Consider the following 21,194-nt stretch of genomic DNA (forward strand, 5'->3'; position numbering starts at 1 on the left):
AATTTCTTTTCATTAATGCAAACTTCCCTTTTTTTCTGAGAGAAGCAGCCAACAGAAAGTCTTCCCTCACCTCTCCACACAACTTTCACCTAACCCCTTATCTTGTCAGCTCTAAAATGAGGTTGCAAAACAGCAGTTCACCGTTGTACCTCTGATAACACAAACCATCAATCAAAATCCAAACCACAGGGGACTCCTCGGAGGAAATACACGGAGGGAAGGGAAAGATGCTCTGCCAGGATCAACCCACAAGGTACTACAGGGTCTGTGAGGAGGGCATCGAACTGGCTCTCCTGAAGATACCTGAGGAGCTCCTGGTTTTTCAGGAGCTCTTCACAGCTGAGAACTGACAATTCACCGAGTATTTTCATCCCTTCATATGTTTTAAGAAATCTTGTCAGAAAAGATCCTTCCTCAAAGGAAATCTGCAAAAATGCCTGGAAATCTTTCTCCATCCCTTCCTGTGTGAAAGGCACTGGGTACATTTTCATCACAAAGTTCTTGGATGGCTTGATGTCCAAACTCACTTCAGGGGCGACCACGACCACGTCGTGTCCCCTCTGCCGCAGACTGTCCAGCACCTGCCTCATGCTGAGCCAGTGGCTCCCGTCCACCGGCACCGCCAGGAGCTTCCCACCCACAGCCAAACCCAGCAGGGACAGCAGCACCACCAGCCTGGCTGTGACTGCTGGGGGAGCACTGAGGCCCAGGGCCATTCCTGCACAAACCAGGGAAGTGCCTCCAAGGAAGGAACCAGCGGCAGCACTGGCACCCGCTCCCTGCTCCCGAGCAATCTGTGCCTCAGCCCCACTGCTGATCCCTGTTTTATTTGCTGGGTGGTGAATGTGTAATCACCCAGGTGATAAAAGGCTGCAGAACCAGCAGGGAAGTCAGCCAAGTTCACAGGCTGGTGCTGTGTTGCTGAATCACCAGATCACATCCACTTTTCTCTATCAGAGGAACCATAAAGAGTGTCCTTGAAGGCCGGGGCAGCTCTGGCTGGGACTGCACTCCTGATGCCTTCCCTCTGGAGGGGCCTTCTGCCCCTGCAGGAGATGGGTCACCTGCACAGCACCACAGCCTTGCACAGGCTTCTCCCAGGCAAGGCCCGCTGCCTCTACCCCAGGAAACTCAGCTCTGGGAGGCCCAGAACCCCAGGCTGTGGAACAGCTCTTGGAATCACTCTCTAGGCTGAGAAGACTGAAAAGATGGGAGAATGAGGCAGGTTCCTGCAGGACACACCATCCACCCTAAGCAGCACTCCCAGTGTCCCAGCCCTGCCTCAGGGCATGGACAGGTTGGATCTGGGAGCTTAGAGGGCAGTGCAGAAGGGACCTTAAAGCTCATCCAGTCGCACCCCCTGCCATGGGCAGGGACACCTTCCACTAGCCCAGGTTGCTCCAAGCCCCATCCAACCTGGCCTTGGACACTTCCAGGGATCCAGGGGCAGCCACAGCTTCTCTGGGTGACCTATGCCAGGGCCTCCCCACCCTCCCAGCGAAGAATTCCTTCCCAGTATCTCACCTAACTCTGCCCTATGGCAGTGGGAAGCCATTCCTCCTAGTCCTGTCACTCCAGGCCCTTGTAAGTCCTCTGAGAGAGAGAGGTAAGATCCCTGTCAAACACTCTGGGATCACACAGGTGTGTGACTGCCGGAACTCTTCCCTTGTTCCCCCTCTCCCAGCCCATCACTGACCTCAGACAACGCTTTCTTGTGTCCACAGTTGATTCCTCCAATGAAAACCATATTGGGCATTACGGGCATGGGATAGTCAAAGGCAAAGTCGGTTCTCTTCAGCCACACGGACCCGTGACTTAAAAGCTGCGCCATCGTCATCGGCCTCTGCAGGAACTCCGAGGCCAGCTCTTCAAAGGGGGAGAAGGCGATGTTGCAGCTGAAGGACTCGGTAAGGAAGAGGAGGAAGTTCTTCACTCTCTGGGAGAATGTCATGTGGTCTGTCTGGAGGGAGAACATCCGTGGGACGTAGGACGGCGGGTCCGGGGCCTGAGCAGCCTGAATGTCGATGTTACACGGAACACCTCTCATGAAGTACACACTGGGGATGGAGAACTGAACAGCAATGATCTGCCCACAGGGATTGAAGGGATCCGTGAAGACGGCGTCAAATTTGCTGTCTTGGATGTATTTCATCATCTCCTTGTTGTACAGCAAGGATCTGCAGGCGGCTTCAAACAGGGCACCGCTCTTCTGTAAATGTTTCAGGGTATTCCAAAATCTGACCAGGAAAGGCTCTTCACTAAAGCGGCTCTTACCAAATGAGCGTATCTGTGCTTCCATCTCTTCCTTCTTGATAGGGACAGGGTAGGTTTTCAAGTCATAGACATCTGAGGAGCCGATGTACACCTTGTTGTCCGGTGCCAGAACCACAATTTCGTGCCCTCTCTTACTCAGCTCTGCCAGCACTTCCTTCATGCTGAGCCAGTGGCTGCCCTCCATGGGGATCACCAGCAGCTTTCCAGCGCTGACAGGACTCAGGAGGCACAGGAAGGGGAGCAGCAGTGCCCTCAGCATCTTGGAGCTGCCCAGAGAGGAGCCCACACACTGAGAGGCCAAGGTTGGCTCTCAGGCTTTTGTAGCTGTGCTCCGCCCAAGCAAACACCCCACTGGGCAGAACTTCCACTGATCTCCTGCCCTTGGACTTGACTCCCATTCCAGGCGTTCACAGGTTTGCACGCAATGGAGCCACAGCAGGCGATTCATCATCATAAAAGGGAAAGGTCAGGGTTGTGCTTCCAAGGCGGCTTTGCGTGAGCCCAGGAAGGTGTGTCACCTTCAGGCACCTCACTCACCCGAGCTGAGACACCTCAATGCCTCCGACTCCTCTTCTTGCTCTCAGCCACCTGGCATTTACTGACCAAGGCAAGTTGCACAGTGAAATATAACTTGGAGATAAATATAAGAAATCAGTGTTGAAGTATCTGGGTTTTGGGTTTATTTTGTTTTCCATAACCCAAACCATTGGGCACCACTGAGAAAAATTCCATTTCTTTTCATTAATGCAAACTTCCCTTTTTTTCTGAGAGAAGCAGCCAACAGGAAGTCTTCCTTCACATCTCCACACAACTTTCACCTAACCCCTTATCTTGTCAGCTCTAAAATGAGGTTGCAAAACAGCAGTTCACCGTTGTACCTCCGATAACACAAACCACCAACACGCTCCCGTTTCACCAAGTCATGAGTCATTCATGGCCAATGTCGAGGCAGTTCATGACCCCAATCCTGTGAGTCCAGGTCCTTCCTGATTATGAATTGCTGGGGCTTTTAACGTTGGTGATAACCTCTCATTAAAGTTTATAAGTTCATAATTAGGTGGCAGGGCAGGCGCCTTTGGATGGATTTCCCTTCTGCAGGGCATTCAGAGCTCTACATCCCTGGTGGAGTTCTCTTGTCCCAGCTTTCTGCCCTTCCCGGGGACCTGCCCTCCAAAAGGAGCAGCTCCATCACCCACACTATCTCCACATTGGTAGTTAGGCTGATGTTAAATTCCCACCCTCTGGAAGCAGTCAAACCTGCATCTCTTCTGAAGAGATCACAACCACCAGGATGTATCAGGCAATCCCAGATCTGAGGAGGAGGACAACAGTCCCATTTGGCTTTTTTCCTTCACAGTCCTAGACCAAAAAAAGGAACTGAATGATGGGCTGAGGGCAAACAGAGGGAAAGGAGGGTGGAACAGGCCTTTTGGGACACAAAGAAGGAGCCACGGCCTCGAAAACCCTTTTTATGTTTTGGGAAGAAAGCAGAATTTCGGACGAGGTGTGATACCTTTCCCTAATCCCGCCGAGAGCACACGCACATGGAAAACCCCAACAACTAAACCAGACCTCTGAGCTCTCCTCCTTTCACAGACACATCAGCAACCACATCCAGGTGTCTCCTGGACTCTTCAGAATTTGGCAGCTGGATGTGTGGCTTTGAATCCACTCCCAGAGAGACACAAGCAGTGCCTAAAATTCAAGTCTCCTGAGGGAAGAACGGATTGCTGAGCTGTTAGAAATAAAAGTAGGTGGTGATACCCCAGCTTGGGTCTCCAAAGAAAGCCTGACCAGGATGGTGTGACCCCTTGTTTGCTGCCATTCCCCGAAATTCCCTGCAGTGAACTGAGGCCCTCAGGGCTTTGCTGGAGGAATGTCCTGGGGTTTATGCAAGTCAAAGCAGTGCCAGACCAAAGACTTTTGATGAGTGTGGAAGTCTTTTTGGGTGGTGCTAAGGAAGAAAGAGGTCCTGGAGAAGAAAAGAGCTGATGCAAAACCATCACCAGCACAAAGGTTTTCCTGTTTTTTCTCTCAGTGGTGGTGGGATTCCCAACACCTTCAGGATGGAGAAACAAACCCTGACAGCCTTGGAGAATGGTCTTTGTCTCAGTAGACACCCAAAGAGTGCTGAGAAGCTCCGTTCTCACATTGCCAAGGAGGAACCACCTTTAGACGTGGAAAACGCAATTTTTACACAGGCCCAAAAATATGAGGGCCAATATTTAAGAGATGTTTGGGAGACAGCTCACACTGAAGGTGTGGAAGGACTGACCACATTTATGATTGATTCTCATGAAATGCTGGAAATTCGGAGACAAAAGGGTTTGTTGCAACTGCTGTGACAAGAACTGACCAAATTCATTTGGAACTTGCTACTTGGTGTGTTTTTTACTCTGGACATGAAGATTTTCAGCATGATCAGGTGGTTGAAAACAGCCAACCAAAGTTCATCTTGCCTTGACTGTAAGAGAAGAAATCTGATAGTATTGCTACACTTTCTTATTGACTCCACAGACTTTTTGTACCAGACCATCAGAGCAAAAACTGTGGTAAAGGCGAGGCGGCAACAGGAAGGGCAGAATTAAAGAAAAAAAAAAATCAAATTAGAGGTAAAAGGAGAACAGCCAAACAGATAAAGAAAGGCTGAAGTTCCTAGGTTAGCACAGGTCAGAACAAAGGTGGGTAATCATTATTGAGAAAATTACCAGCCTGGCTCAATATTTCAAACTACCATGATAAGTTTCTCTGTGTTTGTTTTTCATTAGGAGGAGCAAAGGGCATCTGCAGCCCTTTCAGCTCCCGAGGGTGTGTTGCTCCTGATTCACATGCAAACAGGGATCTGAGGAGCTGAGGGCTCCAAGAGTGAGAGCTGTGGGCCTGCTTGGAGGAAAACCTTCCCCAGTGGGGACTAAGGGACATCAAGTTTGTGTTAGACCAGGCTGGGGTGACACAAGGCTGCAGGTTTGTTCTCCTCTCAGCTGTGACAAAGCTTGTGGGGGTTATTCCAGGATGTCTCTGAGATGGCTTTGGGGAGTTGGGACTGTCCTAAAACTCTCCCCAGCTGCTCATCCCTGAGTTGGACTGGCTGGGATGTGTGGATTTCTGAGCAGCAAACACTGGGAGAAGGAAGAAGGGCGGAAAATGGATATCTCAGCAGCACTAAAACGAGAGCTAAACACAAATGTTTGTTGAGGCAGCCTGGAAGGGTTGGTTCCACAAAAACCAGGATTTGTTTTCCTCCTGTGGAATGAGATTGATGCTCTGGGCCCTGCAAGCAGGAAGAGGTTGCTCAAATGCAAGAGTTGTGGATCCCTGGAAGTGTCTGAGGCCAGGCTGGGCAGGGCTTGGAACACCCTGGGCTAGTGGGAGGTGTCCCTGCCCGTGGGACTGGATGAGCTTTAAGGTCCCTCCCAACCCAAACCATCCTGGGATTCAGTGTAATTGGATTTCCCAGGTCTCTGGATGATGGATCAGGCTTATCCCTGCAGGAATCCTTGTGCAATTGAAGCCAGCCCTTATTTTTTTGATGCTAAGCAGGGTCTGGCAAGTGCAGCTTGGTGGTTGCTGCTGTGAACCTGCCCAATTCCCCCCTCAGGTTTTTCCTGCCCTGGCATTTTGCCTGCCCAGGATAAGAGAGGATTTAGTTTGGCCAGCAGGACTTCAGAGGAAAGACAACCCACAAAAGCAATTCTGTGAGTTGGAAAGTAATTGAAATCTTTGTGAGGGCAAGAAGCTGCAGGAAAGGAGATCACACAACACATTCCCTAAGCTGCAGCTCTTTCCTAAGCTGCAACCAAAAATGGTATGAAAATGATAGTATATTATCCTGAAATTAATGACTATCCTAACAGAAAGGTGACATTTAAGGCTGTCCAGGTAACTAATTGGAACTAGCTTTTGTAGAGAAAATATCAGTGTATTTGATATTTCTAAATAAATATATTACTCCTAAACCCTTCGTAGATTTTTGTCCACAGATCTCTATCAAAGTACCTTTAGACTCACGTTAGAGAAGTAGTTTTAATTTAATTTCTTTTTAAATTTTAGTTTAACCAGAAGACAAAGTTCCCATGGAAAGGGAACCTGAGGCAGGAGGGGATTTTTGTGGAGGGACCTGTGTTTTACAGCTTCCTTCACTCTCTCCTCTACAAACCATGGGAGATAAAGGGATGTGGGGAGGAGCAAACCGAAGGGGCCGGGGCTCAGGGTCTGAGTTTACTTGGCAACTGGATTTCTGGCTGTCAGTGGGTATGGAATTGCTACTGAGAGCCACAAAAGGTGCAGGGCAAGAGAAATGCAGCCTGAAGCAGCCAGTCTGAGTCACTTGAAGTGCAGTTTGTCTTCCTTGAGACCCAGGCCTGTGGCCTCATATTCTCCCACCCCCTCTGAGATGATTCTTACAGACCTTGAGGTCTGGCAGAGTCACAGAATAACCTGAGTTGGAAGGGACCCACAAGCCCTTCAGGGCTGAATCTTCAGTGACTGAATCCAGGGACTGACCCCACAACCCTGGCATTATTATTTGTTTATTACTCCCATGATAATATTTATTCTTGCCCTACAATATTATTGTGTTTCTGAACAATAATGACCAACCCAGGGCTTACCAGTGTGTGTGAACAGATAGATTTTTTTCCCCTCCTCTCTGAGTCACTTCACACTTGTTTACTCTCTGCTGCATTTCTGCCTCCTTGCTGGGCCCTATTCCAAGTGAAATAGGAGCAATTCCTCTGCTGTCTGTAGAAAACGGGGCTACAGAGAGGAGGAATACACAAGGTTTTTCCAGGTCTGGAACATGTGATTTTCACCTGCTGAGCGTGTGAAGACAGAAGGTGGCAGGTAGAGAGATAAAATATTCGGTGATATATCATTCTGTAGATAATGAGGGCAGGATGGCTCTGCCCCTGTAGCAAACGTACAATCTCTTTGCAGCTCTAAGATCCTCAACATATAAATGTCATGCAAACAGCAAGAATTTGCCTCTTAAATCTCAAACTAGTGCCCATCTTTGAGTCTTAAGTGAAAGAATGCCTTAGCTACAGTATTATTCTAATATTCTAGTTTATAATGTTCTTCTTATTTGTCAAGTTTATTCTTATTTATCAGGTTTAGTGGGCTCTGCATAAGCCTGTCAAAGAGCATGAAAGAAATCGGAAAGAAGAAAGCAAAAAACCACCCCTTCAGCTCAAAGACTGTGCAGGGATGTTGTGTGACCACAATTCAGAAGGAGTAATTTCCTAGGGAAGAGATTTGTGTCCTGGAGAAAAATAATGTTCTTATTTCAGAGACTACATCGTAACTATCAAAAATAGCTTTAAATTTCTAGCTCAGCTTTGAAAACTCTGCAGAACAATTCCAGTGAAAGCAAATGTCAAGAAATAGCTGTGAAAAGCTCAGTTTTGCATTCCCCAAATAGACTGTTGTGGGTTATTTCTTCCCATTTCAACGTGACTTGTATGTTCTACGACGCCAAACAGGAATAACTTAGACAGGCAATTTGTGAACTAAATAGTATGAAAGTGCAACCAAAGCAAATTAACTGACGTTGCAGAGCCTGGAGTTAAAACCCAAATATGACTCCCAGAGCGTGGCCTTCGGGTTTTTGGTCAGATTACAGAACTATATGTCAGATTCCATTAAAATGAAATCCAAACTTGATCTACTTGGTGAATAATTCACATTCACTGAGGGCAGTAATTTGTAGCTGGCAGATGAAATCCCTGGTTTTGTGAGAAAATCCTCATTAATTCAAGGAAGTCTCTCTCATGATGATTTGATTTCAGCCTGTGGAAAACAGCTGCCCAAAGCTGGTTGTTTTAAATCATTCCCAGAAATAAAAATAATCAACAGTGATAAATTTCCTGAAACAATGTAAAGAATTTTCACTGGAAAATGTGGAAAAGGAAGGAAAGGAGGAAGGAAAAGGAACATTACCTTAGGCAGTGGTTTCTTCTTAGCACAGTTTATTCCTCCGATGAAGACCATGTTGGGCATCACAGGCCTGACATACTCGAACACAAAGTCAAACCTCATCAGCCAGATGGAAGCAGAGTGCACCAGGTCTGTGAAGGACATGTCCCTCTGCAGGACTTCTGAGGACAACTTCAGTGCTTCGCTGTAGAAACCATCACAATATTTGTGCTCCAGGAGGGAGACCAGGGCATTTTTCACCCTCTGGAAGAAAGTCATGTGGTCCGAGTTGAAGGTGAACACCCTCGGGACGTAGGACGGGGGGCTTGGGCACTGTGGGGCTTTGAAGTGGAGGTCACAGCCGAAGCCTCTCATGAAGAACACGAAGGGGAGTGAGAGGTAGTTGGCGAGCGTGGCCCCGCACATGAAGAAGGGATCCGTCAGGATGGCGTCGAACCCGCTCTGGTTCAGCGCCTTCAGGGTCTCCTGGCTGCGGAACAGGTCCTTGCACTGGCCAAAGAAGGTGTCGAAGAGGTGCACGTAGCTCTTGTAGATGTCCAGGATATTCAGGGGGAAGGGCAGGCCCCTCAGGTGAGCGGCCACGAAGTCATTGAAAGCGCCATCCAGCTCCTCCAGGGTCTGTGTCACCGGGTACGTGAGCACCTCGTAGGCCTGCGAGGTCTTCATGTGCCAGCTCACCTCTGGCATCAGCACCACCACCTCATGGCCCCGCTGGCTGAGCTTCTCCACCGCCTCCTGCATGCTCAGCCAGTGGCTCCCCACCATGGGCACCACCAGCAGCTTCCCTCCGGCTGCGGGGCCGGGCAGGAGGAGGAGGAGGAGGAAAATCCAGGCACAGCAGAGCCTCCGAGCCATGTTCCCGTGGCCGTGGGAGAGGCTTCTCCTGCAGGCTGTGGCTGGAAGATGTTTTTGAAGGAAAATAGTGGGTGTTGCCCTGTACTTTGAGATAATCCCGTAGTTAATAATTCACCGCTTTGGATTGTGGGCGGTTTATTTTTCTTTTTGTTTTCTCTTGGAAGTCAAACTGTAACCCTTTTGTGTGCTGAGTCATTTCCTTGTTGTTAATGGGGAATCAGCTCCTCAAGGTGCTGTCAGATCTCTCAGGACTTGTCTCTCAGGAAGGCAACGTCCAGGAAGGCAAATTCCATCACCCACACTGTCTCGATATTGGTAGTTCACAACATGGATTGACTCAATGGGAATTTTCAAACAGCTCAGAGGAAGGAGATGCATGGAAAACACACCAGTTGCTCATAACCCCTGACAAGCCGATGAAGGAACACCAGAAGGTTGACACCCAAAAGCCCAAATTGGAATTTACAGAAAACACCCAAAAAAGCTTCAAAGCTAACTCAATAACCTTTGAAAGAAGGGGAGGATAAAAAAGAAGGGGAGCATTTCTTTTGGGGGTTAGATAGTGACACCTTGACACAACAGCATGGAAAGGAATCAGTCTGGCTGTGACAGAAAAAAAGATGGTGAATGGGTAAAATTTAAGCCCTGTAACCTTCAAGGTGGATGAAAGGAGAAGGGATATATGGAAGTGTAGACAGACAGTTCCCAGTGGGAAGGGATGACACCAAAGCTGGGATGAGCTTCAGTTCAACAAGAGCTTAACATTTGCATAACAATTATATGTCACGTAAATCCTCATAATTATGCCTGATGTGGCTTTAGCTTTGCCAGGATATGATATAACCCGAAGGCTGGATATTAGGAAATCCTATTTTTGCCTCATGCAGGATTTGTCATTAGCTTTTTATCTTTAAACATCAAGATGTTTTCAGGTAGGATTTGATGTAAGGATGGGAGTGGCATCCCTGCCAAGCGAGATGATCTTTCAGGTCCCTTCCAACCCAAACCATTCTGTGATGCTACAATTCTATTTTCCTATTTCTATTTTTGCCTTTTCACCTGAAAAAAAAAAAAACAAACAGCAAAAAAACCCCAAAATAAAACATTATACCTGAGAGAGTTTTTTCTTCTGCTGACAGTTTATCCCTCCAATAAAAGCCATGTTGGGCATCACTGGTCTTGGGAACTCAAACACAAAATCGTATCTCATTAACCAAAATGATCCACGGCTCAGAAGCTCTGTGGCTGTCACCTTCTTCTTCAAAACCTCAGATGCAAGTTCTTCCACTTCAGCATATATTGGCTTACAGTAGAAGAGCTCCAGGAGATTCACCAGCATGTTCTTCACACGTTGAGCAAAGGTCATGGTGTCTGAGTAATACAGGAAGAGCCTGGGGATGTAGGAAGGAGGGTTTGGACACTGGGTAGCGTCGAAATCCATCCCACAGGGAAAGCCCCGCAGGAAGTAGATGGAAGGGACTGAAAGGTACTCGGCCACCACGGGTCCACACATCAGGATGGGATCCGTGAACACCACGTCGAACTTGCTCTCCCTCAGGAACCGCAGCAGGTCTTGGTCCTGCAGGAGGCTCTGGCAGTTCATGAAGAAGACCCTGGATATCTCTACTGTGCTTTGGTACGAGGCAATAATAAAATTCAAAACAGATCCTTCAGTAAAATGAGCATCAACAAAGGCCTTGAGGGTGGCATCCAGGTACCTGTCCGGGTACGGGGCAGGGTACACCCTCACGGTGTAGTTCTGCGGCTCCTTTGAGGTCATGTACAGGCTCGTGGATGGCACCACCACCACCACCTCATGGCCCTTCTGCTGGAGCTTCTCCACCACTGGGCGCATGCTGAGCCAGTGGCTTCCATCCTGAGGGATCACCAGGATCTTCCCACCTTCAGCAGGGATGAAGGACGATGTCAGCAAAAGAAGGAGGCTGGTCCAGCCACAGAAGCCCCAGGAGGGAAGAGCCATGCCGCTGGAAGGGAACCAGAGGCTCCTGCTCCGCGGGGCTCCCGCACAGTCCTTTATATGCAGCTCCATGCAAATAAGCAGGGAACTTATTGACCACCGAAACAAATATTTAACTTCCCAGCCCTGTTGGGATTAGCCTGCAATATGGCACGTGTCAACGTAATGGAAGGGAAGCGCCGTGTCCTCGGAAAAACATTTGGACTTTCTATTAATGTTTAAGCTTGGAATTCTGTCAGCACCATCCTTCCTCCATGAAACTAAGAGCAGGGCTGGCATCTTGAGTAATAATTGTGGATAATACCACTGCCTTGGGAAACACCTACTAAGAAAACAAGCCTGTTTTGCTTTCAAAGGACAATCTCAAACTAGTGCCCGTCTTTAAGTGAAAGAATGCCTTAGCTACAGTATTATTCTAATATTCTAGTTTATAATGTTCTTCTTATTTGTCAAGTTTATTCTTATTTATCAGGTTTAGTGGGCTCTGTATAAGCCTGTCAAGGAGCATGAAAGAAATCGGAAAGAAGAAAGCAAAAAACCACCCCTTCAGCTCAAAGACTGTGCAGGGATGTTGTGTGACCACAATTCAGAAAAGAAGGAGTAATTTCCTAGGGAAGAGATTTGTGTCCTGGAGAAAAATAATGTTCTTATTTCAGAGACTACATCGTAACTATCAAAAATAGCTTTAAATTTCTAGCTCGGCTTTGAAAACTCTGCAGAACAATTCCGGTGAAAGCAAATGTCAAGAAATAGCTGTGAAAAGCTTAGTTTTGCATTCCCCAAATACACTATTGTGGGTTATTTCTTCCCATTTCAATGTGACTTGTACGTTCTACGACGCCAAACAGGAATAACTTAACACAGACAGGCAATTTGTGAACTAAATAGGATGAAAGTACAACCAAAGCAAATTAACTGACGTTGCAGAGCCTGGAGTTAAAACCCAAATATGACTCCCAGAGCGTGGCCTTCGGGTTTTTGGTCAGATTACAGAAATATATGTCAGATTCCATTAAAATGAAATCCAAACTGGATCTGCTTGGCGAATAATTCACATTCACTGAGGGCAGTAATTTGTAGCTGGCAGATGAAATCCCTGGTTTTGTGAGAAAATCCTCATTAAATCAAGGAAGTCTCTCTCCAGGTGATTTCATTTCAGCCTGTGGAAAACAGCTGCCCAAAGCTGGTTGTTTTAAATCATTCCCAGAAATAAAAATAATCAATAGCGATAAATTTCCCGAAACAATGTAAAGAATTTTCACTGGAAAATGTGGAAAAGGAAGGAAAGGAGGAAGGAAAAGGAACATTACCTTAGGCAGTGGTTTCTTCTTAGCACAGTTTATTCCTCCAATGAAGACCATGTTGGGCATCACAGGCCTGACATAGTCAAACACAAAGTCAAACCTCAGCAGCCAGATGGAAGCAGAGTGCACCAGGTCCATGAGGGACACGTCCCTCTGCAGGACTTCTGAGGACAACTTCAGTGCTTCGCTGTAGAAACCATCACAATACTTGAGCTCCAGGAGGGAGACCAGGGCGTTTTCCACCCTCTGGAAGAAAGTCATGCGGTCCGAGTTGAAGGTGAACAGCCTCGGGACGTAGGAGAGGGGGCTTGGGCACTGTGGGGCTTCAAAGTGGAGGTTGCAGCCGAAGCCCCTCATGAAGAACACGAAGGGGAGTGAGAGGTAGTGGGCGAGCGTCGGCCCACACATGAAGATGGGGTCCGTCAGAATGGCGTCGAACCCGCTCTGGTTCAGCGCCTTCAGGGTCTCCTGGCTGCGGAACAGGTCCTTGCACTGGCCAAAGAAGGTGTTGAAGACGTGCACCGATTTCTTGTACATGTCCAGGACATTCAGGGGGAAGGGGAGGCCCTTCAGGTGAGTGGCCACGTAGTCACTGAAGGCACCGTCCAGCTCCTCCAGGGTCTGTGTCACCGGGTACGTGAGCACCTCGTAGGCCTGCGAGGCCTTCATGTGCCAGCTCACCTCTGGCATCAGCACCACCACCTCATGGCCCCGCTGGCTGAGCTTCTCCACCACCTCCTGCATGCTCAGCCAGTGGCTCCCCACCATGGGCACCACCAGCAGCTTCCCTCCGGCTGCGGGGCCGGGCAGGAGGAGGAGGAGGAGGAAAATCCAGGCACAGCAGAGCCTCCGAGCCATGTTCCCGTGGCCGTGGGAGAGGCTTCTCCTGCAGGCTCTGGTTGGAAGATGCTTTTGAAGGAAAATGATGGGTGTTGCCCTGTACTTTGAGATAATCCCGTAGTTAATAATTCACCGCTTTGGATTGTGGTTTTTTTTTTCTTTTTGTTTTCTCTTGGAAGTCAAACTGTAACCCTTTTGTGTGCTGAGTCATTTCCTTGTTGTTAATGGGGAATTCGCTCCTCAAGGTGCTGTCAGATCTCTCAGGACTTGCCTCTCAGGAAGGCAAATTCCAGGAAGGCAGGAGATCCCAGTGTGAACAACTCCACCAGCACAGCAGCAAAGGCAAAGAGCCTCCTTGTGGGTGGATTGGTGGATGTTCAGATCATTCCTCTGAGGACACAGCAGGAGGCCCTCAGGAGAAGGGGAAAAGGAGGATGAACCAACTCTCCTGAGCAGGCGGGAATCTCCCCAGGGGGCGAGGGGCGGAGGTGGCAGCTGAGGGACAGATCTATGAAGGTGAAGCTGAAGTTCTTGCTTTACACAGTCGTTTCACAGCTGGTTGAAAACTTCTCCCTACCAGGCCTAGAACACACTCTGATGGTGTTTTAACAACCACCAGCGACCCAGGAGTGAGCCCAGGGGTCAGGCCTGGCTTAGTTACCCAGCAGCTTCAGCACAAACACGATTTTTCAGCCTCACCCCCTTGCTTTTGATGTCCAGCTAATGACTAAATAACATGGGAAAAGAACACAACCTGAGATTTTTAGAGCCACAGCTGTCCCTCAGGCACACAACTTCTCTTCCCTCATTCAACACACTAAGATTTAATTATATATTGTATATTGTTTTCCTCATCCTTTCCTTATTTCCCCCCCCATTTTACCAGTGCCTGGAATTATTTCTTTGTGGGGAGAAACTAGTGGAAAAGTGGCAGACAGCAGGTTTTTGTCAGAACAGGAAATACTTGAATTTTGTGGTCATTGGGAAGATGACCAGTTTAAGAAACAGCATTTTCTCACAAAAAGAGCTAATTTATATATTTTGTAAAGAGGGAATTTGCTTTTTTGCTGAAGAGGGAATGTCCTGCCCTTCCCTCCTTTCTGCTGTGGGATGAATTTTCCAAGCCAACCTCGTGGCTCCCTTAAGGTGAGGGGTGGGTGCAAAGGCAAGGCCGGGCTGGGAGAAGTTAATCAGTACCTTGGTGGCATTGGGAGCTTTCCAGAGACTCCCTCCCTTGGATTGGTTGTCCCAACAAGGTTTTATGGATGAGTTAAACCTCACTGGGTTCAAGGCAGGGCGAGATAAGGGTCGCTCGCTGCTCACATGTGAGCGAGGGGACAGTGGGAACGTGAGATTTGGGTAAGAAGTCGTGGTCCTCAGGGGATGAATTGACAATCCCAAGGGAGAAGGGCTGTGCTGGGAGGGCAAAAAGGCCATTGAGGGGCTGGAGCGTGACCAGGGAAGGGAACGGAGCTGGGGAAGGGACTGGAGCAGCAGGAGCAGCTGAGGGAGCTGGGGGGGCTCAGCCTGGAGAAAAGGAGGCTCAGGGGGGACCTTCTGGCTCTGCAACCCCCTGACAGGGGGGGGGAGCTGGGGGGGGATTGGGCTTTTCCAGCTCATCCCAAGTGACAAGAAGAGAGGAAATGTCCTTGAATTGTGCCAGGGGAGGGTCAGGTTGGATACCAGACATTGCTTTTTCACTGTGAGCTGCTTTTTTCACAGAAGTTGCTCAGAGAGAGGGTGGAGTTGCCATCTCTGGAAGTGTTCAGGAGGCTCCTGGCAGTGGCCCCTGGGGACACAGTTTAGGAGTGGGGGGATGGTGGCACTGAATGATCTTGGAGGTCTCTTCCCACCCTGATGGTTCTGGGATTCTGGTGGGATCAGTCTGGGTCATTGTGAGCTCGGGAGGGCACTACTGGGGCAGGCACAACACAGCTGCCAAGGTGGAATAAATCCAGGACAGGGGATCCCAAACCCCTCTGATAAATCCATGGCAGGAGACTCCAAAACCCCTCTGATAAATCCATGACAGGGGATCCCAAACCCCTCTAAAAAACCCATGGCAGGACTTTCCAAGCCCGCTATGCACCTCGCAGTCTCCCAGGTTGCTCCAAGCCCCATCCTGTCATTGAACACTTCCAGGGACGGGGTATCCCCAGATTCCCTGGACACGGTGTCCCGCTCCCGCCACCAAACTACAACTCCCATGCGCGCCCCGCGGCCATCCCAGAACTACAACTCCCAGCAGGCCCTTGCGGCCGCCGTTTCCCGGCGTGCCCCGCGCGGCGCCCCCCCATAAAGATGGCGGCGGCCGCGGGGCCGGGGTTGTCGGGCCGCGCTGGGCACGGTCAGTGACGGGGCAGGGCCGCCTTTTGGGGGTTATCGCGGCGTTAGTGCGGGGCTTTAGGATGTCCTGGCACGGGCTTGGTGCAGGGCTCTGGCATCTTCTGGTTTGGGGTTGTTGCGGGGGGTTGGGATCTCCTGGAATGGGGTTATTGAGGGGTTTGGGGGATCTCCTGTCGTGGGGTTATTGGGGGGGTTGATGTCTCCTGCCATGGGTTTATTAGAGGGATTTGGGGATCCGTTTCATTTGTTTTGGGATCTCCTGCCATGGGTTTATTAGAGGGGTTAGGGGATCCCTTTCATGGGTTTTGGGACCTCCTGTTGTGTGTTTGGGGATCTCCTGTCATGGGTTTTTTAGAGGGAATTGAGGATCCCATTTATCAGAGGAGTTTGGGATCTTCTGTCATGGATTTGGGATCTCCTGCCATGGATTTACTCCAGGGGTTTGGGTATCCCTTTCATGTGTTTGGGATCTCCTGTCATGGTTTTATCAGAGGGTTTTGGATCTCCTGTTAGGGATTTATTAGAGGGATTTGGGATGGTTTTCATGGGTTTTGTCACCTCCTGCCATGGGTTTGGGATCTCCTGTCATGGGTTTATTGGAGGGATTTTGGGATCTCCTGTGATGGATTTATCAGAGGGATTTCCTTTTATGGATTTATATAGTTGTTCTCTTTGATACAACTCCAGTAGCTTTTCCTTGGTTTTTACAGGAATGTTTTCTGGCACTGTCCTCAAATACTCAGATTTTTACCCAAGTAGGTAAGCTCTTCAAAGGGGGACAAGGCAATGCTGCAGCTGAAGGACTCGGAAAGGAAGAGCAGGAAGTTCTTCACTCTCTGGGAGAACGTCATGTGGTCTGTCTGTGCCAGAATATCCGTGGGACGTAGGACGGCGGGTCCGGGCCCTGAGCAGCCTGTTTGTCCGTGTTACATGGAACATCCCTCATGAAGAACACACTGGGGACGGAGAACTGAACAGCAACGATCGGCCCACAGGGACTGAAGGGATCCGTGAAGACGGCGTCAAATTTGCTGTCTTGGATGTATTTCATCATCTCTTTGTTGTACAGCAAGGATCTGTAGGTGGCTTCAAACAGGGCAGCGGTCTTCTGTAAATCTTTCAGAGCATTCCAAAATCTGACCAGGAAAGGCTCTTCACTAAAGCACATCAGACCCAATGAGCGTATCTGTGCTTCCATCTCTTCCTTCTTGATAGGGACAGGGTAGGTTTTCAAGTCATAGACATCTGAGGAGCCGATGTACACCTTGTTGTCCGGTGCCAGAACCACAATTTCGTGCCCTCTCTTGCTTAGCTCTGCCAGCACTTCCTTCATGCTGAGCCAGTGGCTGCCCTCCATGGGGATCACCAGCAGCTTCCCAGCACTGGCAGGACTCAGGAAGCACAGGAAGAGGAGCAGCAGTGCCCTCAGCATGTTGGAGCTGCCCAGAGAGGAGCCCACACACTGAGAGGCCAAGGCTGGCTCTCAGGCTTTTGTAGCTGTGCTCCACCCAAGCAAACACCCCACTGGGCAGAACTTCCATTGATCTCCTGCCCTTGGACTTGACTCCCATTCCAGGCGTTCACAGGTTCGCACACAACGGAGCCACGGCAGACGATTCATCATCATAAAAGGGAAAGGTCAGGGTTGTGCTTCCAAGGCGGCTTTGCGTGAGCCCAGGAAGGTGTGTCACCTTCAGGCACCTCACTCGCCCGAGCTGAGACACCTCAATGCCTCAGATTCCTCTTCTTGCCCTCAGCCACCTGACATTTACTGACCAAGGCAAGTTGCACAGTGAAATATAACTTGGAGAGAAATATGAGAAATCAGTGTGGAAGTATCTGGGGTTTGGGTTTTGTTTTGTTTTCCATAACCCAAACCATTGGGCACCACTGAGAACAATCCAATTTCTTTTCATTAATGCAAACTTCCCTTTTTTCTGAGAGAAGCAGCCAACAGGAAGTCTTCCCTCACCTCTCCACACAACTTTCACTTAACCCCTTATCTTATCAGCTCTAAAATGAGGTTGCAAAACAGCAGTTCACCGTTGTACCTCCGATAACACAAACCACCAACACTCTCCCGATTCACCAAGTCATGGGTCGTTCACGGCCAGTGTCGGGGCAGTTCATGACCCCAATCCTGCGAGTTCAGGTCCTTCCTGGTTATGAATTGCTGGGGCTTTAAAAGTTGGTGATAACCTCTCATTAAAGTTTATAAGTTCATAATTAGGTGGCAGGGCAGGTGCCTTTGGATGGATTTCCCTTCTGCAGGGCATTCAGGGCTCTACATCCCTGGTGGACCTCTCTTGTCCCAGCTTTCTGCCCTTCCCAGGAACCTGTCCTCCAAAAGGAGCAGCTCTAACACCCACACTATCTCCACATTGGTAGTTCACAACATGGATTGACTCAATGGGAATTTTCAAACAGCTCAGAGGAAGGAGATGCATGGAAAACACACCAGTTGCTCAGAACCCCTGACAAGCTGTTGAAGGAAAACCAGAAGGTTTATACCCAAAAGCTGGGTATCAAGAAATAGCTGTGAAAACCTCAGTTTTGCATTCACCAAATAGACTATTGTGGGTTATTTCTTCCCATTTCAACGTGACTTGTATGTTCTACGACGCCAAACAGGAATAACTTAACAGACAATTTGGGAACTAAATAGTATGAAAGTACAACCAAAGCAAATTAACTGACGTTGCAGAGCCTGGAGTTAAAACCCAAATATGACTCCCAGAGCGTGGCCTTCGGGTTTTTGGTCAGATTACAGAAATATATGTCAGATTCCATTAAAATGAAATCCAAACTGGATCTGCTTGGCGAATAATTCACATTCACTGAGGGCAGTAATTTGTAGCTGGCAGATGAAATCCCTGGTTTTGTGAGAAAATCCTCATTAATTCAAGGAAGTCTCTCTCCAGGTGATTTCATTTCAGCCTGTGGAAAACAGCTGCCCAAAGCTGGTTGTTTTAAATCATTCCCAGAAATAAAAATAATCAATAGCGATAAACTTCCCGAAACAAAGTAAAGAATTTTCACTGGAAAATGTGGAAAAGGAAGGAAAGGAGGAAGGAAAAGGAACATTACCTTAGCCAATGGTTTCTTCTTAGCACAGTTTATTCCTCCAATGAAGACCATGTTGGGCATCACAGGCCTGACATACTCGAACACAAAGTCAAACCTCAGCAGCCAGATGGAAGCAGAGTGCACCAGGTCCATGAGGGACACGTCCCTCTGCAGGACTTCTGAGGACAACTTCAGTGCTTCGCTGTAGAAACCATCACAATACTTGAGCTCCAGGAGGGAGACCAGGGCATTTTCCACCCTCTGGAAGAAAGTCATGCGGTCTGAGTTGAAGGTGAACAGCCTCGGGACGTAGGACAGGGGGCTTGGGCACTGTGGGGCTTCAAAGTGGAGGTTGCAGCCGAAGCCCCTCATGAAGAACACGAAGGGGAGCGAGAGGTAGTGGGCAAGCGTCGGCCCACACATGAAGATGGGGTCCGTCAGGATGGCGTCGAACCCGCTCTGGTTCAGCGCCTTCAGGGTCTCCTGGTTGTGGAACAGGTCCTTGCACTGGCCAAAGAAGGTGTTGAAGACGTGCACCGATTTCTTGTACATGTCCAGGACATTCAGGGGGAAGGGCAGGCCCCTCAGGAAAGTGGCCACGTAGTCGCTGAAGGCGCCGTCCAGCTCCTCCAGGGTCTGTGTCACCGGGTACGTGAGCACCTCGTAGGCCTGCGAGGTCTTCATGTGCCAGCTCACCTCTGGCATCAGCACCACCACCTCATGGCCCCGCTGGCTGAGCTTCTCCACCACCTCCTGCATGCTCAGCCAGTGGCTCCCCACCATGGGCACCACCAGCAGCTTCCCTCCGGCTGCGGGGCCGGGCAGGAGGAGGAGGAGGAGGAAAATCCAGGCACAGCAGAGCCTCCGAGCCATGTTCCCGTGGCCGTGGGAGAGGCTTCTCCTGCAGGCTCTGGTTGGAAGATGCTTTTGAAGGAAAATGATGGGTGTTGCCCTGTACTTTGAGATAATCCCGTAGTTAATAATTCACCGCTTTGGATTGTGGGTGGTTTTTTTTCTTTTTCTTTTCTCTTGGAAGTCAAACTGTAACCCTTTTGTGTGCTGAGTCATTTCCTTGGTGTTAATGGGGTAATAGCTCCTCAAGGTGCTGTCAGATCTCTCAGGACTTGTCTCTCAGGAAGGCAAATTCCAGGAAGGCAGGAGATCCCAGTGTGAACAACTCCACCAGCACAGCAGCAAAGGCAAAGAGCCTCCTTGTGGGTGAATTGGTGGATGTTCAGATCATTCCTCTGAGGACACAGCGGGAGACCCTCAGGAGAAGGGGAAAAGGAGGATGAACCAAATCTTCTGAGCAGGCGGGAATCTCCCCAGGGGGCGAGGGGCGGAGGTGGCAGCTGAGGGACAGATCTATGAAGGTGAAGCCCAAATTCTTGCTTTACATAGTTGTTTCACAGCCGGTTGAAAACTCCTCCCCACTGGGCCTAGAACACACACTGATGGTGTGTCACCTTCAGGCACCTCACTCGCCCGAGCTGAGACACCTCAATGCCTCAGACTCCTCTTCTTGCCCTCAGCCACCTGACATTTACTGACCAAGGCAAGTTGCACAGTGAAATAGAACTTGGAGATAAATATGAGATATCAGAGTTGAAGTATCTGGGTTTTGGGTTTTGTTTTGTTTTCCATAACCCAAACCATTGGGCACCACTGAGAAAAATCCAATTTCTTTTCATTAATGCAAACTTCCCTTTTTTCTGAGAGAAGCAGCCAACAGGAAGTCTTCTCTCACCTCTCCACACAACTTTCACCTAACCCCTTATCTTGTCAGCTCTAAAATGAGGTTGCAAAACAGCAGTTCACCGTTGTACCTCCGATAACACAAACCACCAACACTCTCCCGATTCACCAAGTCATGGGTCGTTCACGGCCAATGTCGAGGCAGTTCATGACCCCAATCCTGTAAGTCCAGGTCCTTCCTGGTTATGAATTGCTGGGGCTTTAAAAGTTGGTGATAACCTCTCATTAAAGTTTATAAGTTCATAATTAGGTGGCAGGGCAGGTGCCTTTGGATGGATTTCCCTTCTGCAGGGCATTCAGGGCTCTACATCCCTGGTGGAGTTCTCTTGTCCCAGGCTCATGAATGGCACCACCACCACCACGTCATGGCCCTTCTGCTGGAGCTTCTCCACCACTGGGCGCATGCTGAGCCAGTGGCTTCCATCCTGAGGGATCACCAGGATCTTCCCACCTTCAGCAGGGATGAAGGACGATGTCAGCAGAAGAAGGAGGCTGGTCCAGCCACAAAAGCCCCGGGAGGGAAGAGCCATGCCGCTGGAAGGGAACCAGAGGCTCCTGCTCCGCGGGGCTCCCACACAGTCCTTTATATGCAGCTCCATGCAAACTAACCAGGGAACTTATTGACCACCGAAACAAATATTTAACTTCCCAGCCCTGTTGGGATTAGCCTGCAATATGGCACGTGTCAACGGAATGGAAGGGAAGCGCCGTGTCCTCGGAAAAACATTTGGACTTTCTATTAATGTTTAAGCTTGGAATTCTGTCAGCACCGTCCTTCTTCCATGAAACTAAGAGCAGGGCTGGCATCTTGAGTAATAATTGTGGATAATACCACTGTCTTG

General features: G+C 49.2%; 4 protein-coding genes and 1 long non-coding RNA gene across 9 annotated transcripts in view; 1 reads left to right on the forward strand and 4 right to left on the reverse strand.

Annotated features, from left to right (window-relative positions):
* Positions 1-21,194, reverse strand: part of LOC135416902 (UDP-glucuronosyltransferase 1A1-like) — a 57,386-nt gene that overhangs the window by 25,654 nt on the left and 10,538 nt on the right. Inside the window, exon 1 of one of the 5 annotated variants that reach the window (XM_064660227.1) lies at positions 18,619-19,568. The exons of 1 other annotated variant lie outside the window; for it this stretch is intronic. In XM_064660227.1, the coding sequence (XP_064516297.1) occupies positions 18,619-19,470 (852 nt within the window). In that variant the 5' untranslated portion in view covers positions 19,471-19,568. Of the gene's footprint in view, positions 1-8,211; positions 9,189-10,174; positions 11,081-12,351; positions 13,359-18,618; positions 19,569-21,194 lie in introns of those variants that run through there. 3 more of the 5 variants (XM_064660224.1, XM_064660219.1, XM_064660223.1) reach the window with 3 other exon arrangements.
* On the reverse strand, positions 46-1,482 carry LOC135416911 (UDP-glucuronosyltransferase 1-6-like). The gene has a single exon (XM_064660242.1). It carries the CDS (start codon positions 714-716, stop codon positions 168-170), a length of 549 nt encoding a protein of 182 aa, XP_064516312.1. The 5' UTR covers positions 717-1,482; the 3' UTR covers positions 46-167.
* Positions 1,619-2,571, reverse strand: LOC135416909 (UDP-glucuronosyltransferase 1A1-like). Its single transcript, XM_064660240.1, has one exon. It carries the CDS (start codon positions 2,531-2,533, stop codon positions 1,634-1,636), a length of 900 nt encoding a protein of 299 aa, XP_064516310.1. The 5' UTR covers positions 2,534-2,571; the 3' UTR covers positions 1,619-1,633.
* On the forward strand, positions 13,504-18,341 carry LOC135416912 (uncharacterized). The gene is made up of 2 exons (XR_010431808.1): positions 13,504-13,785; positions 17,214-18,341. It is a non-coding gene; the product is annotated as an uncharacterized LOC135416912 (long non-coding RNA).
* LOC135416910 (UDP-glucuronosyltransferase 1A1-like) lies at positions 16,364-17,221 on the reverse strand. Its single transcript, XM_064660241.1, has one exon. The coding sequence runs from the start codon at positions 16,961-16,963 to the stop codon at positions 16,379-16,381; it is 585 nt and encodes a 194-aa protein (XP_064516311.1). The 5' UTR covers positions 16,964-17,221; the 3' UTR covers positions 16,364-16,378.

This window comes from Pseudopipra pipra, chromosome 7, assembly GCF_036250125.1.
Source record: "Pseudopipra pipra isolate bDixPip1 chromosome 7, bDixPip1.hap1, whole genome shotgun sequence".
In the NCBI taxonomy this organism is placed as follows: Eukaryota; Metazoa; Chordata; class Aves; order Passeriformes; family Pipridae; genus Pseudopipra; species Pseudopipra pipra.